Here is a 21,917-nt window from a genome sequence, read left to right on the forward strand (position 1 = left end):
TGTAGCTGTCGTCTCTTACATCTGGTATAGCCCTTCTGCAGCACACACACCTCCTTCCTTTGATTTTTCTCTATCTGCACGGAGGCCAGTCACATCCCTCGTGCCATGGACAATGAGTACCCAGCCATGCCTCCAAGCCAGCATTACCGAAAGGTGGAAATGTTGATGTCTATCCTCCCTCCATCCCCTCCTGAAAGGGCCTTTGCTTTCTAAGTTCCAGATACAAACCTGAGGTTTGCCTTTAACAAAGCCTCCCTAGTGACTCCAGCTGACTCTTCTTCCTTAGACATTCTTTTTGCCTAGACCAAAAATGAAGCAAAAATCCTTCCACATGTCTTCTGCAGCCCAGCTCTCATATCACACACTTAAGAGCTGGTGATCTTGAGAAGCAGCTCTTAAGAAGCAGAACTTCTAGCTGGAAACATAAATACAAATGGGAAGGCCTAGCATGAGCAGTCCCACACATGCTGCCAGCACTTACAGGTAGTTGTCAGTTTTGTTGCATCTTCCCAGTTGGCACTGAGCAGAGCCCTCCAGCTAGCAACAATAGGAACAATTAATCCATTGTCTCTGGACCAAACTTCTGTGGCTCTCAAAAAAATGAGAGAATCTGCAAGCTTGCAGACCACTGTGCAAAGGGGTAGTGTACTTAAGTATGTGAAAGGTGTCCTGCAGCTGCCCAGACAGAAGCCACAAGGTTTAGTTAACTTTGCTCTTTTTCTGTCTCTGGTAAGTGAGGATTTGCCAGGAGTGTACGTGGTGTACATGAGGTTTTTTCCTTCCCCACCACCATTTTCAGATGGCAGTGGACAATCTTTGTACAGCTGCAAGTGGCTAGCCTCCAGTCTGAGCTGAGTTCCAGAAAATCAGCAGTTGAGGCCCTACAACAAATAGACTGTTGGATCATATTTGTCTTTGTGACTTTGTCACTCACATCTCAAGAATACAGATTGTCTGGTGAGCTATAAACTAAGCTACTGTGGTTATTGCAGCAAAGTTCTGAGTTGCTGCAGTCTTGAAGATTGGTAGTAAGGGTTGGCTTTTTCAGCGGAGCTTTGTAGAGCTACTGGAGAGGTTAAATTTCACCAGCCTCCATTATGATGAAGCTGGATCCTTCTTGCCCGCTTCAAACTCAGAGTGTCATAGTAATTCAGACTGAAGGTGATGCATGAATAAATCACTATGACTGTAAAATGAAGGGACAAGTTTTTTTCAAGCTAGATGTAAAACCCCCCACCCATGTTTTTTATCCCTAATGTTACCTTGTCTGATCCAGTTACTTCTTTGTACATTAATAACCTCTGATAAGCGTTACAACCATCTTCTAATGGAATTGAGTCTATCTAGCCGAGGTAAAAATACAATGAGATGCATTACCAGTCCTGTCAATAGAATCTGTAGCATTCCCTTGCATCTTGGTGGTCTCTGCAAGTGGAGGTTCGTGGGAAGGTGAACTCATCTTTGACCTTGAAATTGTAACACTGTGCTGCGTACACTAGATATCTGTTTGTCATGCATATAGCCGTGCCATCTCAAAACTTTAAGAGATCAGGGACAAGTCTTTCTTTACAAAGATGCCTTATATGCACTATATCTTATAATACCACTAAGTTTGTGCTGTGATGTTGCCCAATGATCAGACTCGAAGCCTCTGAAGTACTAGAATTTGGTTTCTCACATTCCGTGTCTCTGGAATGTGATTTTGCCAGGAAATGCGATACTCAGAAGACAGTATGTATGGACTGCTAAGATCTGGACAAAGTTGTAGAAGACCTGAGAGGCATCCAGTCTCTCAAAAAGCATAGAAAGACCATTTCTCTTGCAAAGATCATGAGGCGCTCTCATGAGGTATGGTTGTTCTTCTCTAGTTTTCACCAAGCACAGTAGGGTTATTCTTTTTGCTGTAATTAATGGGTCAGCTGCATCTAGGATGTGTTAGTATATCAGGTAAGGTGGTGCCAAATTCTACTGCAGCATCATGCCATCCAGTCTAGCTTGAAGTTTATTGCACCCAAGTTCACGCGCGCAGTTGACTTTTTTCTCCTAAACAGAACAAGAGATCTTCACTTTCTGATTTCTCCAAATTATCTGGTTTGCTGGTTGACGCAGTTTTGCTGACTGCATTTTGTAGTTGATTCTGCAATAGCAGTAGTACAGTTTGCTTCCATCCCTTTGCGGCATATGCTTCTAAGAAGCCTTCATGCTACTGCTGGATGGATTCCAGTTACACCTTGTACTTGATCATGTTTTCATTTGAATCTTCAATAGGTGCAAGGGTTTGAAATACTACTATGGTAGTAGTAGCCTTAGCTCAAACCAGACTTCATTAGCCTGCCAGTCTTTTACCAGATGACTAAGTTATTTACATGCTTACATTTAAGAGATAAGTAGACTTATAAATAGAACAATAAAGTGTATGAAAAACCTCAAAATGTCACTGTAGACCTTGAAGTTGCAATATAATTGAAAATCAAAAGATCTTTCTTAAAAGTTCACATAATTTCAGCCCTTAAGTGAAGCAACTACTAGTTTGGGGGACCAGTTCTTTGTGTTAAGTCATAAAGATATTAGAGTGTTAATATTTTTAAACTTGCCAATCGTCATTTTAAACAATTACAGAGAGATTTTCAAGAGCACACATTAGAACTAGGGTTCCAAATATTAATGGATTTCATTAATTTGTTCAGCTACCATATGTACTGCTGAGTTTCCATACAAGAAGGAAATGTGCACGTACATTCCTTTATACATGTTGGAAATTAAGACAATTTCACTCATGATGTGGAAAGACAGGAGTGCTAACTGCTTGGGACATCTTCATCCCTATTAGAGAACACAGAAAGAGAAGAGAAAGTGTTCTATTTTTATTCAGAGCCATACTGTCAGTCATCATGAAATTTACCGTTTTTTAAGGGCCTGGAACCTACAAGGGTTCACAGTTTGGGCAGTTACTAGTAACTAGCAGAACTATATTCTTGTAATCTGACATGACAGACTACAATTTTAAATGCACATATAGTCACAGTAAATGTGTAAGGCTGATGAGGAGTGGAAGGAATAACTCAATTGTTAGTGTCATATTAATGTCTTAAGTCCTTACAATTTACTGCCTAGTTCTTTTTATCTTCAAGGATGCCTCAGGTAATAGGTATGTCTCAGTTCAAGAGCTTCAGGGCAGGCAATGTATTCTTGAGTGTGTCATGCCTGCCACAACAGGGTTTGAATCTTGATTTATACCAGTGCATAGGATTGCCTTAAAGGGTAGAGAGAAAATGGGAAAGTTTTAAATTCCAGATGTTTCAAAAAACTGAAAGCAAGCATCTAAACTTCTTATGACTAGTTAAAAAGACTACAAGAATAAAACATACCTGAAAATAAATATACCAACCCAGCAGTTGTACATAATAATCTTGCAGAAGAGCATTTTTTGGATACTCATGCTATTCCTTTTGATACTTAAATTTTCTAGTAATTGCTTGAATCTTTCCAACCAATTGTGTATGTTGTTAGGGTGGCTGAAAAAGGGTTCTTTGAGATACCCACCTAAATTCACATGAAATATTGTCCTTAACAAACCACAGTTTGACTAAACAGCAGCAGATTAAAAAAAAAAAATCCTAAAATCCAGTATAGCAGATGGTAAATCTCAAATTGCATGCTTTAAGTAACAAGTATGTGCCTTGAAAGGAAAAGAAGCTTGCACCTAAAATTATACTGTGCTGCCTGCTTTCACAGCAAGAGGACATTTTTGGACTTTTTTCTTTGCACTTCATCTAATGACAGTTTTGTTCTTAAGCTGCTATTAAAGGGCACTGTATTGGTAATCTAGATATCAGAGATGAGGACACGGCCTTATTCCTTCATTTTGCCTGAATGTTTTAACTTCCAGTTTTTTTAGCTTTTAATAGTGCTTACAAAGTAAAGGGGGAGGGGGGAGAATATGTATACTTTAATCAGGTTTGGTTTCGACCACGTAGAATAACACATTAGAGAAAAAAGGCAATTACTTAAAAATAGTTGTATTTATATTCCACAATTTGCTCAAATACTGTTTGGGTTTTTTTTTTTTTATAAACTTTCTACAGGATGTTTTAAAACAAGTTCTTCACATTGCTTGTCAACTATGTACTTATGGAATTTGAGGGAAATAGTTCTGGTTGTTTTTTACAGTTTAACGCATGTACAGTACCAAAATGATGGTGGTTAGTCACATGCAGTCCATATGAGATTCTAACATAACATTTAATGAATTTTCTGATGTTGACCACCCCTTTGATGCTGAAGGTAATGCATCTGTAGAAAGCAATGACTGTAGATTTGGGTTACTGCTCTCTGCATCTTCCAGTTTTTCAGTGTTGTCCTCCCAATTAATGTGGAATCTCGTGACTCTGGGATTAGATGCCAAAATATTCCTTTGAAGCTGGGAGAGAAGAAAATATATGGATTATGTAATGTGTACATCTCAAACTGGAGTTCACGTGCATATAGATTTTTTCCTTTTAGTCCCCATAGCCTTGTATCTGTAAACCAATTTGTTTAAAAAGGTAACACAAATGTGAATTTACAGCTACTATCTATGGATCAGAAACATGCTTACAGAAACGCACCTCTCATTCATTTACTTTAATATCCTACTCAGCTTTCTTGAGAGGATATTTTTAACTGTGCCGTGAGTTCAAGGCTATATGAGAACTCTGCAAGTAAAGTGTAAGTGTTTGTTATTTTAGCCAGCTTTCAGTAAAGCAGATCACTACCCCCACAAAGACTTTTCAAACCAGAGTACTTCATAAAATTTTGTATCAAGTTTATGGTGTTTGCAATAATTGTATCAATTCCATCAACCGTCTGTTTTCATTTAAGGGCACAACCTTTCCTTAAATTAAGTTACCACGCTTTAGATTGATTTCACTAACTGAATTTTAATCTGTCTACTATAGTTTCAAAGTAAAAATATTACTTAGATTTGGAAGATACTAATATTGTGGAGTGGACATGCCTAGACATTAGTCATATATTTTATTCTCATTGCTGGCCTTCATTTTCCTTTGAAAACATGTTGTATTTGTTTAGGTATGCAGCATAAAAGGAAACACTCACTTTCTCTTAATCTTTCACCATTTTCAAGATAATATATAGTTAACTCTGGAGGATGGCAACTTAACCGCTATTGGCCACTCATGAAAGTTAAGACTGATCACAGGAAAAGTCTGCTTTGGTAGTAATGCTGATTTTATTCTCCAAGGAACTGCACACTCATTAAATATTTCCCAATCCTGTATGCAAACTAACAAGACCATTTCTTTTTTTGAACCTAGGAGGATCTATTACCATCAATTACAATTAAATATGTTTAATAACCTTCTATTCTACTTGTATGTTTAAATTCTGTCCCAAAGTCACATTAAGGACTTCTTATACAAATACATGATAGCTTTTGCTGTTCTTTTTCAGAGAAGCAGAGCTATTTTTTTTTTACATAAGCAAATCAGAGAATTAAGACAAGTAGTTCTAGGCATTTCTAAATTCAAGTGCTTAAAGGGAGTCAACATTCTGGCATTCATACCTAAAATAAGTATATGATTTAAAAGGAAAAAAAAGGAACAGATTATAAGGTTAAGAATCCTTAAAATTAACAGTAATTTTGAATTTTGAGAACTTAATTTTCAGGGATCAGATGTTCAGTAAGTTAATAATAGAAAATCATTAGTGACTTCTAAAAACCAACTTACGTACCAATTCAGTTTAGTTACATTTGAAGATTAGTTTCAGGGACTATGGGGGATTATCTTTGTACTAGTCATCATAGTACATGCATTATCCCATTCATTTCTTCATACATCCAGTCATATAATTCATGCAAACTTGAGAAATAACAAAATTTTCACCATCACACAACTTTGGAACAGAAGTATGTACACACGTATGTCAGCTTTCATGAAGAGAAAACTCAACTCCACAAAATCTTCCACGAAAACAAACCCAGATGCTGTATGGAACCTTGTTGGTTTGTACAGAGTCTACCTGGGTAAAGTATGTCACAAGATTTTGACAGTTTTTGATGTTTAATTGATCTTCCTCCTCAAGGTAATAGGTTCCAAATAATTCAATTTCACATCATCTTTTAATTTAAGTCCTGGTTTAATTTTTACCATGAAGGATTTTTTTTTTTAACTTAATCTGTATAATTCCTTGGTCAGGTTGTCCATCGACTGAATAATCATCCAACCTGCTCTTAACCAGGTTACCCATCTTCTCATTTTATACATAACATGTTCTTCAGTTTGCTTGTTACTGTTCTACAGAAACTGCAGCTCTAACGCTAAAACAGCTGGATAATGACTGTGTTAAATTAATACTTAAAACTTAGCTCCAGGTTGACTGTCCTAGAAAAAACATTCTTTTTCTGAAGAACAGAGCCACTTTGTCAACAGTGGTGCAGGTAGAAGGAACCCAACGGTTTAGTTCACATAGTCAGTGTAAAATAATAATGCAGTCCAGCCAAGGTTTCAAGCTGGTGGAAACTGTTGCAGGTTTCTCAATGTTCTCCAAATTTATGGCAACTACATGGCACTTGTAGTTTGTCCCCCCATGTCTTTTCCATTATTTGATGCTTAGTTCTATGTACTTTATGGAATCACTTGAGTTTTGTTTCTTAAAGACCTCTTTCTATAATCATACCTGTGATATATGACAAGAACAAAACGTGCCTTACCTTAGAAAAATCTGGCTTTACTGGTGGATTCTCTCTCAGTTCTGTTTCGGTATATTCATTGTTTACATAGTAGCCGACTCTAATAAATTCTTGACCTCGATAGGTGCATGTAATTAGCACAACTGTTACACCTACTGCATCTGCATCTGGAATAAGCCCTGGGTTAGGTGCATCAGCCTAAATGTGCAAGGGAAAGATGGATTGAAATAAAATTGATGCCACATGCCTATCTAGCAGGCAATCTTAAGTAGTATGTCTTAGCAGCTGACTAGTGACTGTATTTAAAATTGTTCTTCAAGTTAACCAGAAAACATACTTGCTTTCACAACATCATCAACCCTGAATTTAGGACACTATCTGCTAGAGACATAATTATTTATAATACAGTAATACCGTGTGCTGACATTTCTCATGGGTGATTAGACAGCTTTGATACAAAACTGCTTTTAAATATATGATCACCTGAATTTTTGTTCAAGCAAGTGTAATAACATCCCTCCAATTCTACAGTGCCATTGTTGTCCAGCCCATCTTGGTAATTTAGTACAGTAAGGTTTTTTTTTGGTACCTTTGAGGTTGAATTGGTCTGTATGTGTGTTTTTAACAAGACTAAACCCTTAAAAATACAGATTGCAATTTATACTTCAGCAAGAAGAGCAGGGAAAGGCTACAGTGAGGTTTGAGCTGTCCCACAGATTTCTAGGAAAGGAATAAACTACTCTCTCTCACCTCCTTCCACATGCCTATGTTTGTTAAAATGTATGCAGTTAAATGCATCATCACTTTAAGACATCTGACATACTTTGAGCCAGGATGCAATCCTAATTAATAGGCAACTCTTATAATCTTCCTCAACGTCCTCACTTACTGTGGCTCTGCGGTTACTAATAATCAATAAAATTTGCCATGTAAGATGTGGCTCGTATCAGTCCCTTAAAAGGCTTCTTAATTACACATCTATTGATAAAATGGGATGCCTCATTCTACTATAGGATTTAAAGTAACAGCAATCTAAGCATAAATGAAACAGCTTCCTATTTACAATTTTACATGAAGATCTGAAGCCAACAACGAACACCCGTGTTGCAAGTACAAGTTGATATTAACAATGTATGTTAGAATGGTTCAGGTGTAATAACAAATCTTGCCTTAGGACAGAGGATGAATGAGATTAATTACTGCTGTCCCTCTCATCCCTAGTTTTCTGTAGTATTTATATACTCCAGCACTGTGAAATTTGGGAGCTAGTGGTCATTCATTCATCATTGGCTTCTGTTCTTTACTACTTCAATTCTAAGCCTTCAAACACATCTAGCTTTTTATAAGAGGCTGTAGGCACTCTGCAGAAGAATTAGATGAGTCAGACCTCTCAGGTACAAATACACCAGGGGAGGAGAAGCAACCAGGGAATCAAGTAGAACACAACTTCCTCCAGCCCTGAAGGGAATAGAAAATAACCAAATGGCTTTACAATTTGCACAGGGGAATGGAAAAGATGACCAAGGAACAGGACAGGCGTGGAAGCTTGAAGAAACCACAAGAACTGCCAATACAGATGAAATCACTACTTTAATTCAGTAGGCTTGTTCTAACAGTGCCCAGGACCATTTCATTACTTTAAATTCCACAGTGGGCAGTTATAGAATAATATATTGCAAAAGGACACTATTCCATTTAACCCCCCATGAAACTCAACTCACACCCTGATGTGGGATTTTAGTTCTTCCAGGCTTCCATTGTCATTTTGTGTTCGGTAATATCCTATGATACAATCGTGAACCCAAGGGAATACTCTGTTTTAATCCTACTTAACTCTCAAGCATCGTTTTGCTGAGTGCAAAAAGCACTGAACACTGCTTAAAACTTGTTTTCTTTTCTCAAATTTTGAACTTCCTGCCTTGGATGTCAAACCTCCTAATTGCCAGGAAATAAGGTGGAAGAAAAAAGAAGAGCTTGCTATATGACCAAGTCATAAGTGAGGAGTTGCAAATAGATACTTTGGTAGGCAAGAGACAGTAAGATTAACTTTTGCATAAAAATAACTGTTTTCATATGCCATTCTTATGCTAGAAATTACGTAAGAATTTTATGAAATACTCAATGTATATGCTGTCTTGAATTATCTTGCTTTTCCACACGATACATTTATTCACATAGCTATTACTGCAGAGTAGCTAAGTTAGTGTAAGGTCATATCCCCACTTAAAGGTAGTAAATTATTTATCTGCCTATATTCTCAAAAAGAAGTTTCTATGAATTTATTACAAATCCCCAAGTACATAGAGAGAAGGAATCAGGTTTCACTACTTACATCTTGGTATTTAGAACCAAATAAGCCAAGCTGTGGGCCTTTAATATTGAAGTATTTTTAAATATTTTTTAAAAAAAAAAAGGCTGATTGTGTGAGTCTGAAAAGCACAATAGTTTTCCATCTTTCTGTATGTAAGGCTGACATCCCAACCTGATATATAGCTTCTTTTCAACAAAGGTAGTTTTATCATCCTTGGTATTTTATCTGGGTGGTACTCCATTTTACTTGCTGTTTCAGCCATTTTCCTATTTAGAAAAATCTACAGCATATTATTAGCTGAAAATTTTATACACCTCTGCAAAGGTCCTTTCCTTGTGCTGTCCCTAGTGAACACAATCTCTTTTTTTAACATTATACGCCTCCTGCAGTTCTGTGCTTTGCCCCATTCTGGCCTTCCCTTGCTAGTTCTCTCCATCTCCCAGGCTGCTTCAGTTCAGTGAATAAAATAGCTTCAGCCGTCAGCAAACGCTTATTGCGGCACTTTGGTTTTTGCTGGCCTCCTGTGCACACATTAGCTGAGTCCTACCCTCACCTGAAATCCAGTGCTTTTGAAGTCTAATATCCTTAGACCAACAGTACTTCCATAAGAAATAAGAGGCATACTTCTAACACAGAAGGAATACTGACTCTCTTACAGGACCTAGTCCAATCTAAGCAAAACGTCTACATACCAACTCCTAATTTAGCTGTAGTGTCATTTATAGCCAGGATACAATTGATGAGTCCATCCTACCGAAACTGCAAGACCAGTAAATTTAATTTTCAAGGCCTTCCTAACCATACAGCCAAAACATACCTTTTTAGGCATTTGCCTCCTGCTCCTTCCTATCACCATCAACAATGAATCTTCGTAACTTAATTGAGAGCAGTGCATCTTTTAAATTAGAAATGTAAACACCAGCTGATTTCTCTAGATATAGTGCTACAAGGTAGCCCCTTTGAGGGCAACAGAGGATCACCTATTTCTGACCCATTAATGCCATAACCTATAATAGCCTGATAATGGAAGAACTGTTCATAAATTATGCATTTGTTACACATCTGCTTTATTTGTAGCGTGGAAAAGTTAGGCCCAGCTCCAAAACCAAACAGAAATGTTTTAAGACTGATTTGCATGTATGCAGTTGATAAATGTAACCTCCAGCCTAATCCTAGTCTTTTAGCCTGTCCTGTAAGAAAAAAAAAGTTTCCTGGAACTTACAGGATTAATCAAGATGCCTCACAAATGTTGCTATTATGTTTTAAAACAGAGCAACTGTGAGAAATAAGAAAGTATGTTCATTAGCACTTTTTTTTGTTAATGCTCATAACTCCAGCATGCATTTGCCATTAAATAGTGAAGTGAATTCATAGTATTTGGGAAGTAGCACGGTTCTTGTACAATAAGCCATACTCAGTTTCAAACTGATTTTTCTGCTGATGGATTTTGCTCTCAGTTTACAAGACAAATACTAGTATTTGATAAATGGAGAAAAAAGTGAGCTAAATCATAGTTTTGATAAAAAACCCAAAACCAAAAAACTTCTGTAAGAATTTAGACAAGTCTGCTGTAGTTTTTTCCCCCCCTCTCACTGACTTAAAATGGAAACTAGAATAGGCTAGTAAGCTATCATAGTGCTGCTCTTTCCCTGTTTTCCTTCTTTTCATGATTCCTTCTTAGTTACTTTCACAGCAGTATTTTATAGGACTGTCACATGATCCAGACTTCGTCGGACAGTCTTGATCTACATACTTGTGTCCCAAATGTCTGTTATCTACCATTGGAATTATGTCTTCCTTTACAAATTGCTGTATTTTGCTGTGAATTAGCATGCTTAGCCAAACATCACGGTTGAACATTTATCCTGCCAAACAGAAATGAACTCTTGACTGTTCTGGCCAAGTTTTACAATGAATTTGTTGGCCTGATCTTCTGAAGATGTTGTCTACATTAACCTAGTGCTCCTGCCACCAAATGCAGTAGAGTTAAGCCTGATGGTGCTAGTGTAACCCATGTAACTGGCACTCTTGATTACTGAGTAATCTAGGATATATTTATAAGCCAGACTGGTCAAAATTATTAGTGATATAAGCACTATTCTCATAGCCACTATCTCTAATTATTGATACCACAGATGAAATTATTACCATGGAAGTATCAGGGGCAAGAAATATCAGCTGATGAACAGACTTTAAAGGAAGGTGTATCATACCTGAAAAGCTGACTGAAATATTTTTCTAGCTTACCATTATTTTTCAAGTGCCTCTTAGTTTGATACAGTCATCTTTAAACAAATTAACACAACCCTTTTAGAAACAGTTAAATCAAACTTACCTGAAATACAAACATGTGTCTGCCCGCAGGAACAGGTCCTACTAAAACAGAGTCTAACACCTGATCATACTCTTCACTTTCAGCTGAACCCACATAAATTATTTTCCATTCCAAATCTACAGCAAAACAAAAATAAAAAAAACCCAAACATTATTTATCATTACAGTTAAGGGTCTTCCACTCTTGCCTATCTACAGTTTTGCATAGCCTAAAATTGCTTCTTTGGCAACGGGCCTAAAATAACAAGGACCTGTCTTTATTGGGGATATTTATCGATGCCTGCCCCAGTCGTCATGAACCAGACCACCCCACCATCTCTCTCTAGTCAGTCGGTACTGCAGGAATCCCTCTATTTTCATAGCCGGAATAATTTTCAGATTTTATACAGAGGACAGGGCCCATTTACTTGTTGGGAGCTGTGTTCAGCATTTTCTCAAAGTCTGTCAGAATGGCTGCAGCACAGGGATGATGCCTATATACACCTGTAACACACTGCATGCCTTGAATACTGACTCACCTCCCAAAAAGAAATTCCCACCTTCCACATCTACACCTCACAGCTTAAATTATACACATCATGGAAGGTAGTTAATTGAGTAAGAAAACCCGTTGTGTAAGCACCAGGCACGCTAACTGTATGCCACCATTCTTTCACATGTAACTTGTGTAACCTGAGAAGTATATAAAATTGTCATGCATGATTAGATCGTATTCTTATTGAAGATATTGGTGCTTGGACTTTACCCGCATCCTGAAATGGAATTACGGGCAAAAAAAACCTTAAATGTAGCATTTTGCTTCTTAAAATAAGGCATCAAAATCAAACATTTCTTACAATTCTTTTTTTTCTAACTCACCCTTTCCACCACAGGTGTTTGAAAGTTGAAACTGCAAGTTAGCACACATTAGCTCTTCACTTTCACTTTTTGATTCAAAAACACAGGCATAAATACACCTATGGAACTAATCTTAAGACAGATTTTTGTTTTTTTAAGCAAGAGGGAAAAAAGATCACCATTACAGAAAACTATGACTAACACTTCTTTTTTTAAATGAAACCATTGCTTCAAAACTGTACCTTAAAAACTTACATGGTAGATTTTGTATTTTTTTCCTTATGAACAATGCCCTTATTGTCTATGCAAAAGCACAAACCTGTACCCTCTTGCATTTACTTTACTACTATGCTCTGCAAAATCCAAAGGTCTACATTATGGTTTCTTGATGCAAGAATGGAAATTAAGCTCAAGAAAAACTTAGCACTTCAACAGAACTTGGCTGCTTTAGGATTGCAACTCTCTTTCCTCATTAATTAATTCTTCTTGCTTACCATGTTTAACATCAATGCAGGTTTTGGGGGTTTAAGTAACATAATTAACAGGGCTTGGGAAGGTATTTTACTCCTCCATACAGCACAGCACAATTGGCCAGGTACTGTATCAAAGGTTTTATTTACCTTTTAAGCATGTGGTACTAGCTACTGCCAGTACTGCAGGCTACTCATCCAGGAAAATTAAGGACCTCTTCTGTCAGCATCTGAGTGTAAGTTACTACTTACAAGAAGTGAGGACTTAGGCTAAACCACTTAAGATTATGACACCATACTGTGCCATTGTTCTAGGAGAACGGTTCATTCTAAACCAGTAGTATTTAGTACTAAAAAAATGGACTTTTTAAAAATAAGGTTTAAATTATATGAATTAAATAAATAAATAGGTTGATCCAAATGCTGTTTCGGTATCTTGATACAGAATAACAACTTAAAAAGAGGGCTAGAGTTCATGAATTTAGTTTTTAGATCAGTGGTACACAGGAATGACTGGAGAGAAAACAGCACAATAAATAGACCTATTACCACAAGAAAGCTAAGGAAACGACAGCAAGTTTTTCATCAAGTGTAGAAAGGCTATGTTTAATCTTATTTTTAAATGTGAAAGATGGCAGTGCTCATCCTGAACTTATCCTGTAGTCTAACTTGCATTTAGTAGGGGGAAGGAGGCTGAGTTTGCATTAGACCATCTATAATTCTTTTCATCCCAATTGTCCGGGATTAACTCTTAACGTAAATCCAGAGAGTGAGAAGCACGCCACATACAGCTGTGCACAACTGTAGGGAAAGGCATACTGCCTTATGCGAGCCCCTGTGACGGGCACTGGCGCCTGCCACAGCAGCTGCCGTCGAGGGGTCTGATGCTGTAGCTCAGATGAGGCCAGACTGACTAAGGAGATCCAGTCAGCAACCTGGAGATGGGCAGGGAGCAACACCCCGCTACGGGCAGCTCCAACTGACGTGCTGGTCAGCTGTGAAAGGGCAGGAGACTAGCGGCAGAGGCCTAGAGGAAATCCCAGGCTCAGACGAGACTTCCTCTGAAGTTCCCGCCAGCGCGGCTGTCCCTCCCAAAGGCGGTGGAGGAGAGCACGCCAAGCCGTCCACGCCGAGCGCGCTGCCAGCAGGCCGCCGGCACGCACAAGTAAGAACTACCACAGAAGCAGGCAGGGTGAGACAAGTCTAACCGCAGCGACAGAAAGCCCGCCGGCGTTCGCACCCGCGAACTCCGGTTTTCCTTGTGCCTGCCTCGCCCCTCAGGCCGCCGGGGCTCCATGGCGAGCAGGCGGCCCCGGTCTCCGCCGGGGGCCAGGCAGCTGTCCTCTTCCGCTCTCAGGCAGCCCCAGCCGAGCGGCCTCCTCCACCTCAATCGCACCGCTGCCGGCGGGTAGGAGCGCGCCGCTTCCCCTTCCCAGCCCGCCGCCGGCTTCCTCGCCCCAAGCCGCGGCGTTCAAAACTCCCGCCCGAGGGGCGACGCGTGGCCTCTCGGGGCGACTCCTGCAGAGAGGCGCGGCGCGGCGCGGCCTGCCGGCGGCCCGGCGGGCGGCGCTGCGGAGCGCCGCCGAGGCGAAGGCGGTTCGCGGCCCGCCCGGCTGAGGGGAAGGCGGGAGCCCGCCGGCAGCGCGCCGCGCCCCTCGGCGGGGAGCACGGCCGGCGCCCCCAAACTCAGGCCGGGGGGGGGCCCCGCGGGGCGGCGCCGCCGGGGCCGCCCCCCGCTCGGGCGGCAGCCGGTAACTTTCGAGTGACTTCCAAAAATAGTGTCTGGCGGCCGGCCCCCTCCCCCACAGGCAGGGCTCCCGCAGCCAACGTGCCGCGCCGCGCCGTGCCGTGCCGTGCCGCCGGCCCCGCGCACCCGCCGCGCCGCACCCCGCCGCGGCAGCCAGCTGCCGGCACCCGGGGGCGAGCCCGCCCGCCCCTGCCTCCCCCAGCGATTTTTTAATTATTTTTTTTAAGTGTTAAAATGGAGCACGAGGCCAACAAAACGCTCGCTGCGGAGCGTCTTCCGCGCTGCGAGTAACGCCTGGGCGTAGGGGCGCCGGCCGCGCAAGAGCCCCTCTCCCCGCGGGCGCGGGGATGCGCGGCAGCCGAGCCCGGTTAACCCTCTCCCGCTCGCGCTCCCCCCCACGCACACACAAAGCTGGCAACATGGCTACCACCACTCAAACAAGTTCCTCGCAACTTGCAGCTCGCCTCGCCGATGGCGCGGCGCGGCGGGGAGAGGCGGCCCCGGCGCGGCGGCCCGGGCAGGCGGACGCCGCCAACTTTCCCCGCCGGGCTCGGCGGGAGCGGTTCTCCGGCGGCGGCTCGGGCGCCGGCGAGCACATCCCTTCGGCTCGGCTCGGCACGGCGATGCGGTGAAGGAGAAACTGTTAAATTGCAGGAGCAGGCCTGTGCAAAGTTTAAGCCTTAAACCCCCCGAAACTAAGAGCCCGGGGTTACAAAATCCGTATCGGGAAAAAATCTACTCACCTTCCGACAGGTCCTCTATGCACTCAAATGTGATTTCGAATTGGAAAGGATTGTAGAAAGGAGAAGGATTATCCAACACCACTACATTGTTCACCTGAACCTTTGCCATATTTTGAAAAAAACACAAACAATAGGAAGAGCGTGTTCACGCAGCACAGTGAAGTCCAGTGTGTTGGTTTTTTGCAACGCACAAACCCCCGTGCCAGCGTCTGAGCGAGGCTGCAGAGCTGCGACTTGCAGAAACTTTTTTTTCCCCCTTTTATTTACACCAGGAACACTCCACACTGTTTGCAGCTTTCCTATTTCACTAAACTACAGCCCATTCTGCCCTGCTCGCCGCCAGCGCCCGCCCGGATTGGCCGCACGCCGGGCTAGGGCCCTCCTCCCCGAGCACGGCGGCCGAGCGGCAGCAAGATGGGCTCCGCCGCTCCCGCTCGGCCCTCGGCGCCTCGCCGCGGCGCCCCCGCCCGGCGCGCGGCGGAAACGGCCTGCCAACGGCCGCGCGGCGCCGGGCGGGGCGGGGCCGAGCCCAGCCGGGCGGAGCCGGGGCGGGCGGGAGCCCAGCGGAGGCACCCGCCCCGGTGGGCTTCGCCCCTCCTCGCCCCAGGGCCTCCGCCATGTGCCGTGCGGCAGCTGCGTGGGGTTTTTTAGGCTTCTTTTTTTTTTTTCCTTTTTCTGTCCCCAGAGGTGGCCGGGGCGACGCAGTGAGCTGGTTTCGCTGGGGCTGGGTGCTGATGGGGTCCCGGGTGTCAGGGCCACCCCGGCTTAGGGCCGTGGGGCAGCGCGGGGGCCATCGGCTTGCAAGAGGCCAGGCCTGCAGGGGAGGTGCACCGTCCTGGTCAGTCCTGCAGCACCGACCTCTCGGCCAAAGGCGGTGTGGAGTAACAGGGAGCCCAGCTGGCACCTCGCTCACTGGGGTGCTCCCTGAATTAGGGGGGGGGGTATGCTGGCGGGGTGCTGGGCACCCCAGGTGCGGACAGACTCTCTGCACGGGGCCGAGTTCTGCCACGAATCCACCTCGCTGCTGCTAGAGAGGTCCACCCTTAGAAGGGCAGTGGAGGGATTGGAGTGTGTCTTTTACACAGCCATGCTGTCAAGAAGCCATCCCATTTCTATATTCGGAAAGAGGGCTTCGGTAACATAAACTGTAAAACAACACGTATCCCTGTGCAGCAGCAGCAGCAGCAAGCCCAGAGAGGAGGCCATCTTGTGTGGCAGCAGGAGGCCTGTAGAGGAAGCCATCTTGTGGCTGCCACACACAAGGGATAGGGAGGAGTGACGTGCTGCTGTAGCTCCAGTTTACATGCCTCCTGCCTCTGTGGGGGCCGGGGTGTGGGCTGGGAAGAGCAGAAAGTGCTCAGGGTTTGGTGGGGGGACAAGTTACGTACCCTCTCCACAAGAGGAGATTCTGTGTGGAAATAAATACAGAGCCAGGCTCTAGTAATGTCTGCAAGGAGCCCTTGAATGTGGTGGAATACGCACAGCAGGAAGACGTATAGGAGCCATCTTCCCACCTGCATGGAAAGGCAGAGCCCTGCTGGCAGGAGCAGAGTGCTGCCAGATCTGCAGCAGGCGAGAGCACAGCATTGAGGCGCGGAGGCCGTTGCCCTTCAGCAAATCTCCAAGCCCGTGCAAGGTTTGGAAAGTAGATGACGCCTTTGTTTTGCATTTACAAAGAAATGTCATCGTCTGATACTTGCCTGATCTGTTGCTCGCTCAGCTTTTTAATAACATTCTCCATGTGTCTGACACAAGGCTAGAGATTATTTTGCTTTTTTGTAATTCTGCTATATGAGTGACTGCCGGAGTTGTTCAGTGCAGAGTTCAGGAAACCAGGAAAGATTGGACAAAATGGAGGGGATTCCTCACAACAAGCTAAAGTACACGTTATGTTATCAGGAAACATACATTTCCAATAACTTTTTGCTGATTGGGAACAAATGTGGTGGGCTGTATAGCGATGGGCTGCATAGCATAGCGATGAGAAGGCCTCAGCAGCCTCTCCTCCCTGAACCAAGGGAAGTTGCGGGGGTGGATTCTTGGGCACGTTTTGCCGTAGCATTCCAGGAGATTTTAGGCTGGTCACAGCTTGACAAGTAGGGTATTTTGAGCTGAACAGTGGAGTGAAAAAGTAGGACTAAAGATAGGGAAGAAGCTGGGTAATAGGCAATAGAAGGTTTGAAAAGAACGGCACATACTTGATAATGAGCGGCCATTTTCACAGTTGTGCAGAGTTTCTGACCTGCCATGCACCCGGTGTTGTGTCATGTGTAGATTTACTGATCTCTGCTGTAACTTTTTTTTTTCTCCTCATTTCATCCTTGGGCATCTTTGAATTTTCATTTTTGCTTAATGCTTAGAAGAAACCAAAATCACATAAAGAAATTTAATTGCCTTAGTTTAAAGTGAGAATTTTTCTGCACTTCTTGGGGCCAGGAGTTAAAAGACAACTTGAAGTAACATTTTTTTTCCCAAACTTTGTTTTGCAGCTCCAAAATATTTCTCTGTTTTAGTAGTTGATGGGGAGGAGGAGCTGACTGGGGCCGTTCCATAATTCTGCGATCTTTGCATTTGCCCTAATTTTCAATTTGAACTGGCAGATTTAGTCTTCTTACCCTAATCACTTTTGTTCAATTAACAAAGTCCTAAAACAAGTCACTATCAAACATGGGAAGCTTAGCAGAATCTGCTCCACAGATCCAGGCTAACCTGCCGAATGCTAGTGGGACTTCTTACCAGTAGCTGTAAAGTAAGTTACATGGTAGAGGTATGTGGTGGAGTTAACCTGCTGTTTTGCCTTCTGTTCGTGGCACAAGCCAGTGCGCCAGGTCCCTTTCTTTCGCTCAAGTGCATTCCTGCATTTTAAGGAAAAGACTGACTGAACTAATTGATTCTTCAGGTTTGACAGTGACTGCTGTGAAGGACTTTGGGGAGTGGAACTTGGAAGCTGGAGCGCTGGTGCTTGCAGATGGAGGCCTTTGTTGCATTGACGAGTTCAATAGTATTAAAGAACATGACAGAACGAGTATCCATGAAGCAATGGAGCAACAAACCATCAGTGTTGCGAAGGCAGGGTAAGTGGCGTGTTAACATATGGGATAAAACAATATAAGGTGTTTCTCTTGTACTTCCAAGTTGGAGGGAGGTTTGTCATGCTGATTAAATATATCTGTTTTCTTTGTTGTACTTAATAGTTTTGTTCTCAGGAGTATTCTTAAACAAGACAAGTCAACATTTCAAAGGACAGTGCACTGGACTGTGGAGGTTGCAAGCGATCAGAATAAATACATATTCTCTTCGCTGCTGGGTTTTCAATCTACCCCTGTAGACCAGGGCACTTTCCTGAGAAGACTTGGTGTTCTTTTTCTTGTCCTTTGCTGCGAGTGGTCATAATAATCATATGTGAAATGAGGAACTTTGTGAAATTTTTATTGGAACTCAGAAAGCAGGACTTCATTTCTCCGAAGTCCAGTAATACTGCATGGTAGCAAAAGAAACCCAAGAGATTTCCAGGCTGCTGAATTTTATATGTTGGGCATGGCATAAATATAAACTCCTGCTTACTTTCAGTTCCTCACTTTCTTTTTCAAAGTAGTGTGTGTTCAAATCTGCTATTTCCCCCCCTGCCACTTTGATCTTTGAGCTCAAATCTCATTCTGTCAGTCATATGCAGCTCTTGTCCAGGCCCAAATAATTTCCTGGCTGGTATTGCTGAAGTCTCTGCTGCTCAAAAGGCATCACCCTTTCCACATTCCTCCTTGTCACCTTCAACTCAGCTCTTGCTCTAATCACATCTTCTTCACTCCTTTAACTGATCATATCCTTTCTTTATTCTGATTACCTCCACTGAAGCTCTCTTTAGCCTCTTTGGTTTTGAGCCATTTTTAACTCCTTTAGGTGCTTCATAACTCAGCTCCTTTCTGCCTCTTTCTTCTCTGGGATTTTGCTGAACGTTTTGCTGTTGCCTGTAAGACAGATATAATGCATCTCCTTTTCCCTCTGTCACGTAAAGGATTTTAGCCATACTATGCTGTGGATGTAATGACCATGAATTTGACTGAATTTACCCACTCATCATAAAAATACCTTCTAAAGTGGTTCTTTTTCTCCCAAGTCAATTCTGATGCATCCCCTGTAAATATGCTAGGCAGACAGCGGACAAGTAATGCCGTTCTCACCTGGGAGAGTAGTAACTTGGCATAGATAGGTTAAGCACTTTATTAATTTAAGGGCTTATTTTGGTGCATGGAAGATAAGGGGTTTTTGCCATTGGGTACAAGCTAGTAGAAGATCTGTGGTCCTTCCTCTCAGTTACAGAAGAACTTTGGACGTGAGGCAGCAGTTACTCAGGAGCTGACTAGAAATAGCTCGGTGACAAACCAAAGTTAGAATACTTCTGCTGCTGCCTTAACTGAAGGGATTACATTTGCACTACCAGAATAAAAATAATCTCTCCCCACATCTAAAAACACATGCTAGGATAGCATGGTTAAGCGATGAAAATGGCTGTTTCCCTGGAGAAACAGTTGATATGGCTGCCATCATTGTTTGGTTGGATTCATATTCATAACATGTTTACACACAGGAATAAAACGTATGTTTATATTACATTTTATTTTACTTTCTTAAAATGTGAATTAAGCTAAAATGTTACTTTCCATCATAAAAAAGTGTTTCTATACTGAATAAATCAGCAAAGCAATATTTATTTCTGAAAAGTTGCGTTGGTTTTCACCATTTAAGGAACTAGCTGTATATAGACATTACTCATGGCAATATTGCTTAGTTACTTTAGGTATCCTGATCACTGCTTTTCTGTCTAGTTTCTATTCTCTGACTGAGAAATGCTGTATGTATGTGAATAAAATAATTGTGTATATTGTTTAGCTCTGATGGTCTTTCAAGGTAAGATGTGGTCTTTACAACATAAAAATGTGATAACTTTTAACACTTTGGAATCATTTCCCCTACCCAATTTAACTCAACCATAATGTTCACCATACTTTTCTCTAGCTTGGTGTGCAAGCTTAATACAAGGACAACTATCCTGGCAGCAACAAACCCAAAAGGCCATTATGACCCTAATGAGTCTGTCTCTGTCAACATAGCTCTTGGCAGTCCCCTGTTGAGCAGATTTGACCTGGTCTTAGTATTGTTAGATACAAAGAACGAGGAATGGGACCGCATCATTTCATCTTTCATCTTGCAAAATAAAGGTAAAGAGTAGTCTTTTTAAATTATAAGGTGGGTTTGGTTGTTTGGGGTTTTTTTGTAATTTCCCCACCTTTCAGTTTAGTTTGTTCTTCTTGAGTCTTTCATATTAATCAGTGTTTACATTTTTGCTATGGTAGTTTCCTGCAGTACGGTTGTTTTTCAAGTAGGAGTAAGATAGAGATCACTAATTAATTAGTAGGGGTGAGATGAGAACACTGTACTTTTACTTTATGATCATTTACAAGAGATTTTGGCCCAGACTGCTCAGTAAGTGGATAGTTTCCATCTTGCACCTTTACCTTGCTTGATGTGGAGATCCTACACACCATGCAATTGTACCTGCTGTTAATGGGAAACTTAATTCAGACAGAACAAATCTGAGCTGCATGTGCTGCAGGCCCAAAGATTGAACAATAGTGTTCTCTACGAGGTGTTCTGTGCTCTAGAATTAGGGAAGGCAGTGTTATTTGATTTTCACCAGCCCCTTCTCCATCCACTTCAGGAACATGGCTTTGATCCCCGTTAGGGAAGAAGTGGTTAGAGGAAACTTCTTCAGCTAGCTTCCTTCCCTTCCCAAAATTTTTCCCTGCAAAAAATCTTCAGAATATGGCAGGTAGATTTTGGCTCCTACAAAGTAGGGAAAATGGCCAGAGGCAGTACATGCATTCGTGTAGCATTTTACATTTTAAGAAATACTAGAGCACTTAGGTACTGTACCATCTGGTGGGCAGTGAGTCTGACAGCAGTTCTGTTGAAATTACTGGAAGCTTTACTGTGGATTTTGATAGGGGAGGGATTGGATGGTACGTAAGATTCCACACTGGAATTTGACCGAGTCCTTGAGGACTAGTGTATAGACAAGCCAGTATGCCCAAAAAATACAGTAATGTGTCTTGTGTAGTCACTTGTCTATTTAACAGGAATTCTTCAGAAAAAACTTGATGTCTGTTGTTGTAAAATTACTGACTAGGCAGTTGTTATGCAGGTTACCCAAGCAAATCAGAAAAGCTCTGGAGCATGGAAAAGATGAAAACCTACTTCTGCCTTATAAAAAGTATAAAGCCAAAATTGTCTGATGAGAGCAACCTGATCCTTGTACGCTACTATCAAATGCAGCGTCAGAGTGACTGCAGAAATGCTGCTCGAACTACCATTCGCTTATTAGAGAGTTTGATACGCCTTGCAGAAGGTAAGGCTGTGGCAATTTTATTTTCAGGCTAACAGTTAACCTTTACAAAATGACTAGATCAGGAGTACAATTATAGCCAGTAAGCAGAGTAGCAGCTTTTCCATAGAGGTAGGGATAGGTGATTCTTGTACTCTTCTGTCTTTCTAATCTAAAGAGATTTGGGGTTGGAGATTTTGAATATGGGAAAGGGTGTTGTACTTAGATTATCAAAATCAATTTTAACGTTGCTGTTCTCATACCCATAATAAAAACTAAAACCACTGGAAGAAATCGCATTCAAGAGAAAAATCTCAGAAATCTTTGAGAAAATCTCAGAATCTTTATGAAAAGCAATCTCAGGATTTATTTTACTTCATTTGAGTCCTGGGTTGCCATTCTACT

The 21,917-nt window shown here is 42.1% G+C and overlaps 2 protein-coding genes across 2 annotated transcripts in view; one reads left to right on the forward strand and one right to left on the reverse strand.

Moving 5' to 3' along the window:
- The window catches only part of MCM9 (minichromosome maintenance 9 homologous recombination repair factor), a 49,112-nt gene that overhangs the window by 16,881 nt on the left and 10,314 nt on the right, over nt 1-21,917 (forward strand). Inside the window, exons 7-9 of the mRNA XM_059835509.1 lie at nt 18,033-18,207; nt 20,147-20,349; nt 21,333-21,536. Coding sequence (XP_059691492.1) covers nt 18,033-18,207; nt 20,147-20,349; nt 21,333-21,536 — 582 coding nt within the window. The remainder of the gene's footprint in view (nt 1-18,032; nt 18,208-20,146; nt 20,350-21,332; nt 21,537-21,917) is intronic.
- On the reverse strand, nt 3,942-15,405 carry ASF1A (anti-silencing function 1A histone chaperone). Its single transcript, XM_059835601.1, has 4 exons — nt 15,134-15,405; nt 11,338-11,453; nt 6,713-6,889; nt 3,942-4,420 (listed from the first exon to the last, which is right to left on the reverse strand). The coding sequence occupies exons 1-4, from the start codon at nt 15,240-15,242 to the stop codon at nt 4,208-4,210; spliced, it is 615 nt and encodes a 204-aa protein (XP_059691584.1). The 5' UTR covers nt 15,243-15,405; the 3' UTR covers nt 3,942-4,207.

The sequence above is a fragment of the Gavia stellata genome, chromosome 2 (genome assembly GCF_030936135.1).
Source record: "Gavia stellata isolate bGavSte3 chromosome 2, bGavSte3.hap2, whole genome shotgun sequence".
Taxonomy (NCBI): Eukaryota; Metazoa; Chordata; class Aves; order Gaviiformes; family Gaviidae; genus Gavia; species Gavia stellata.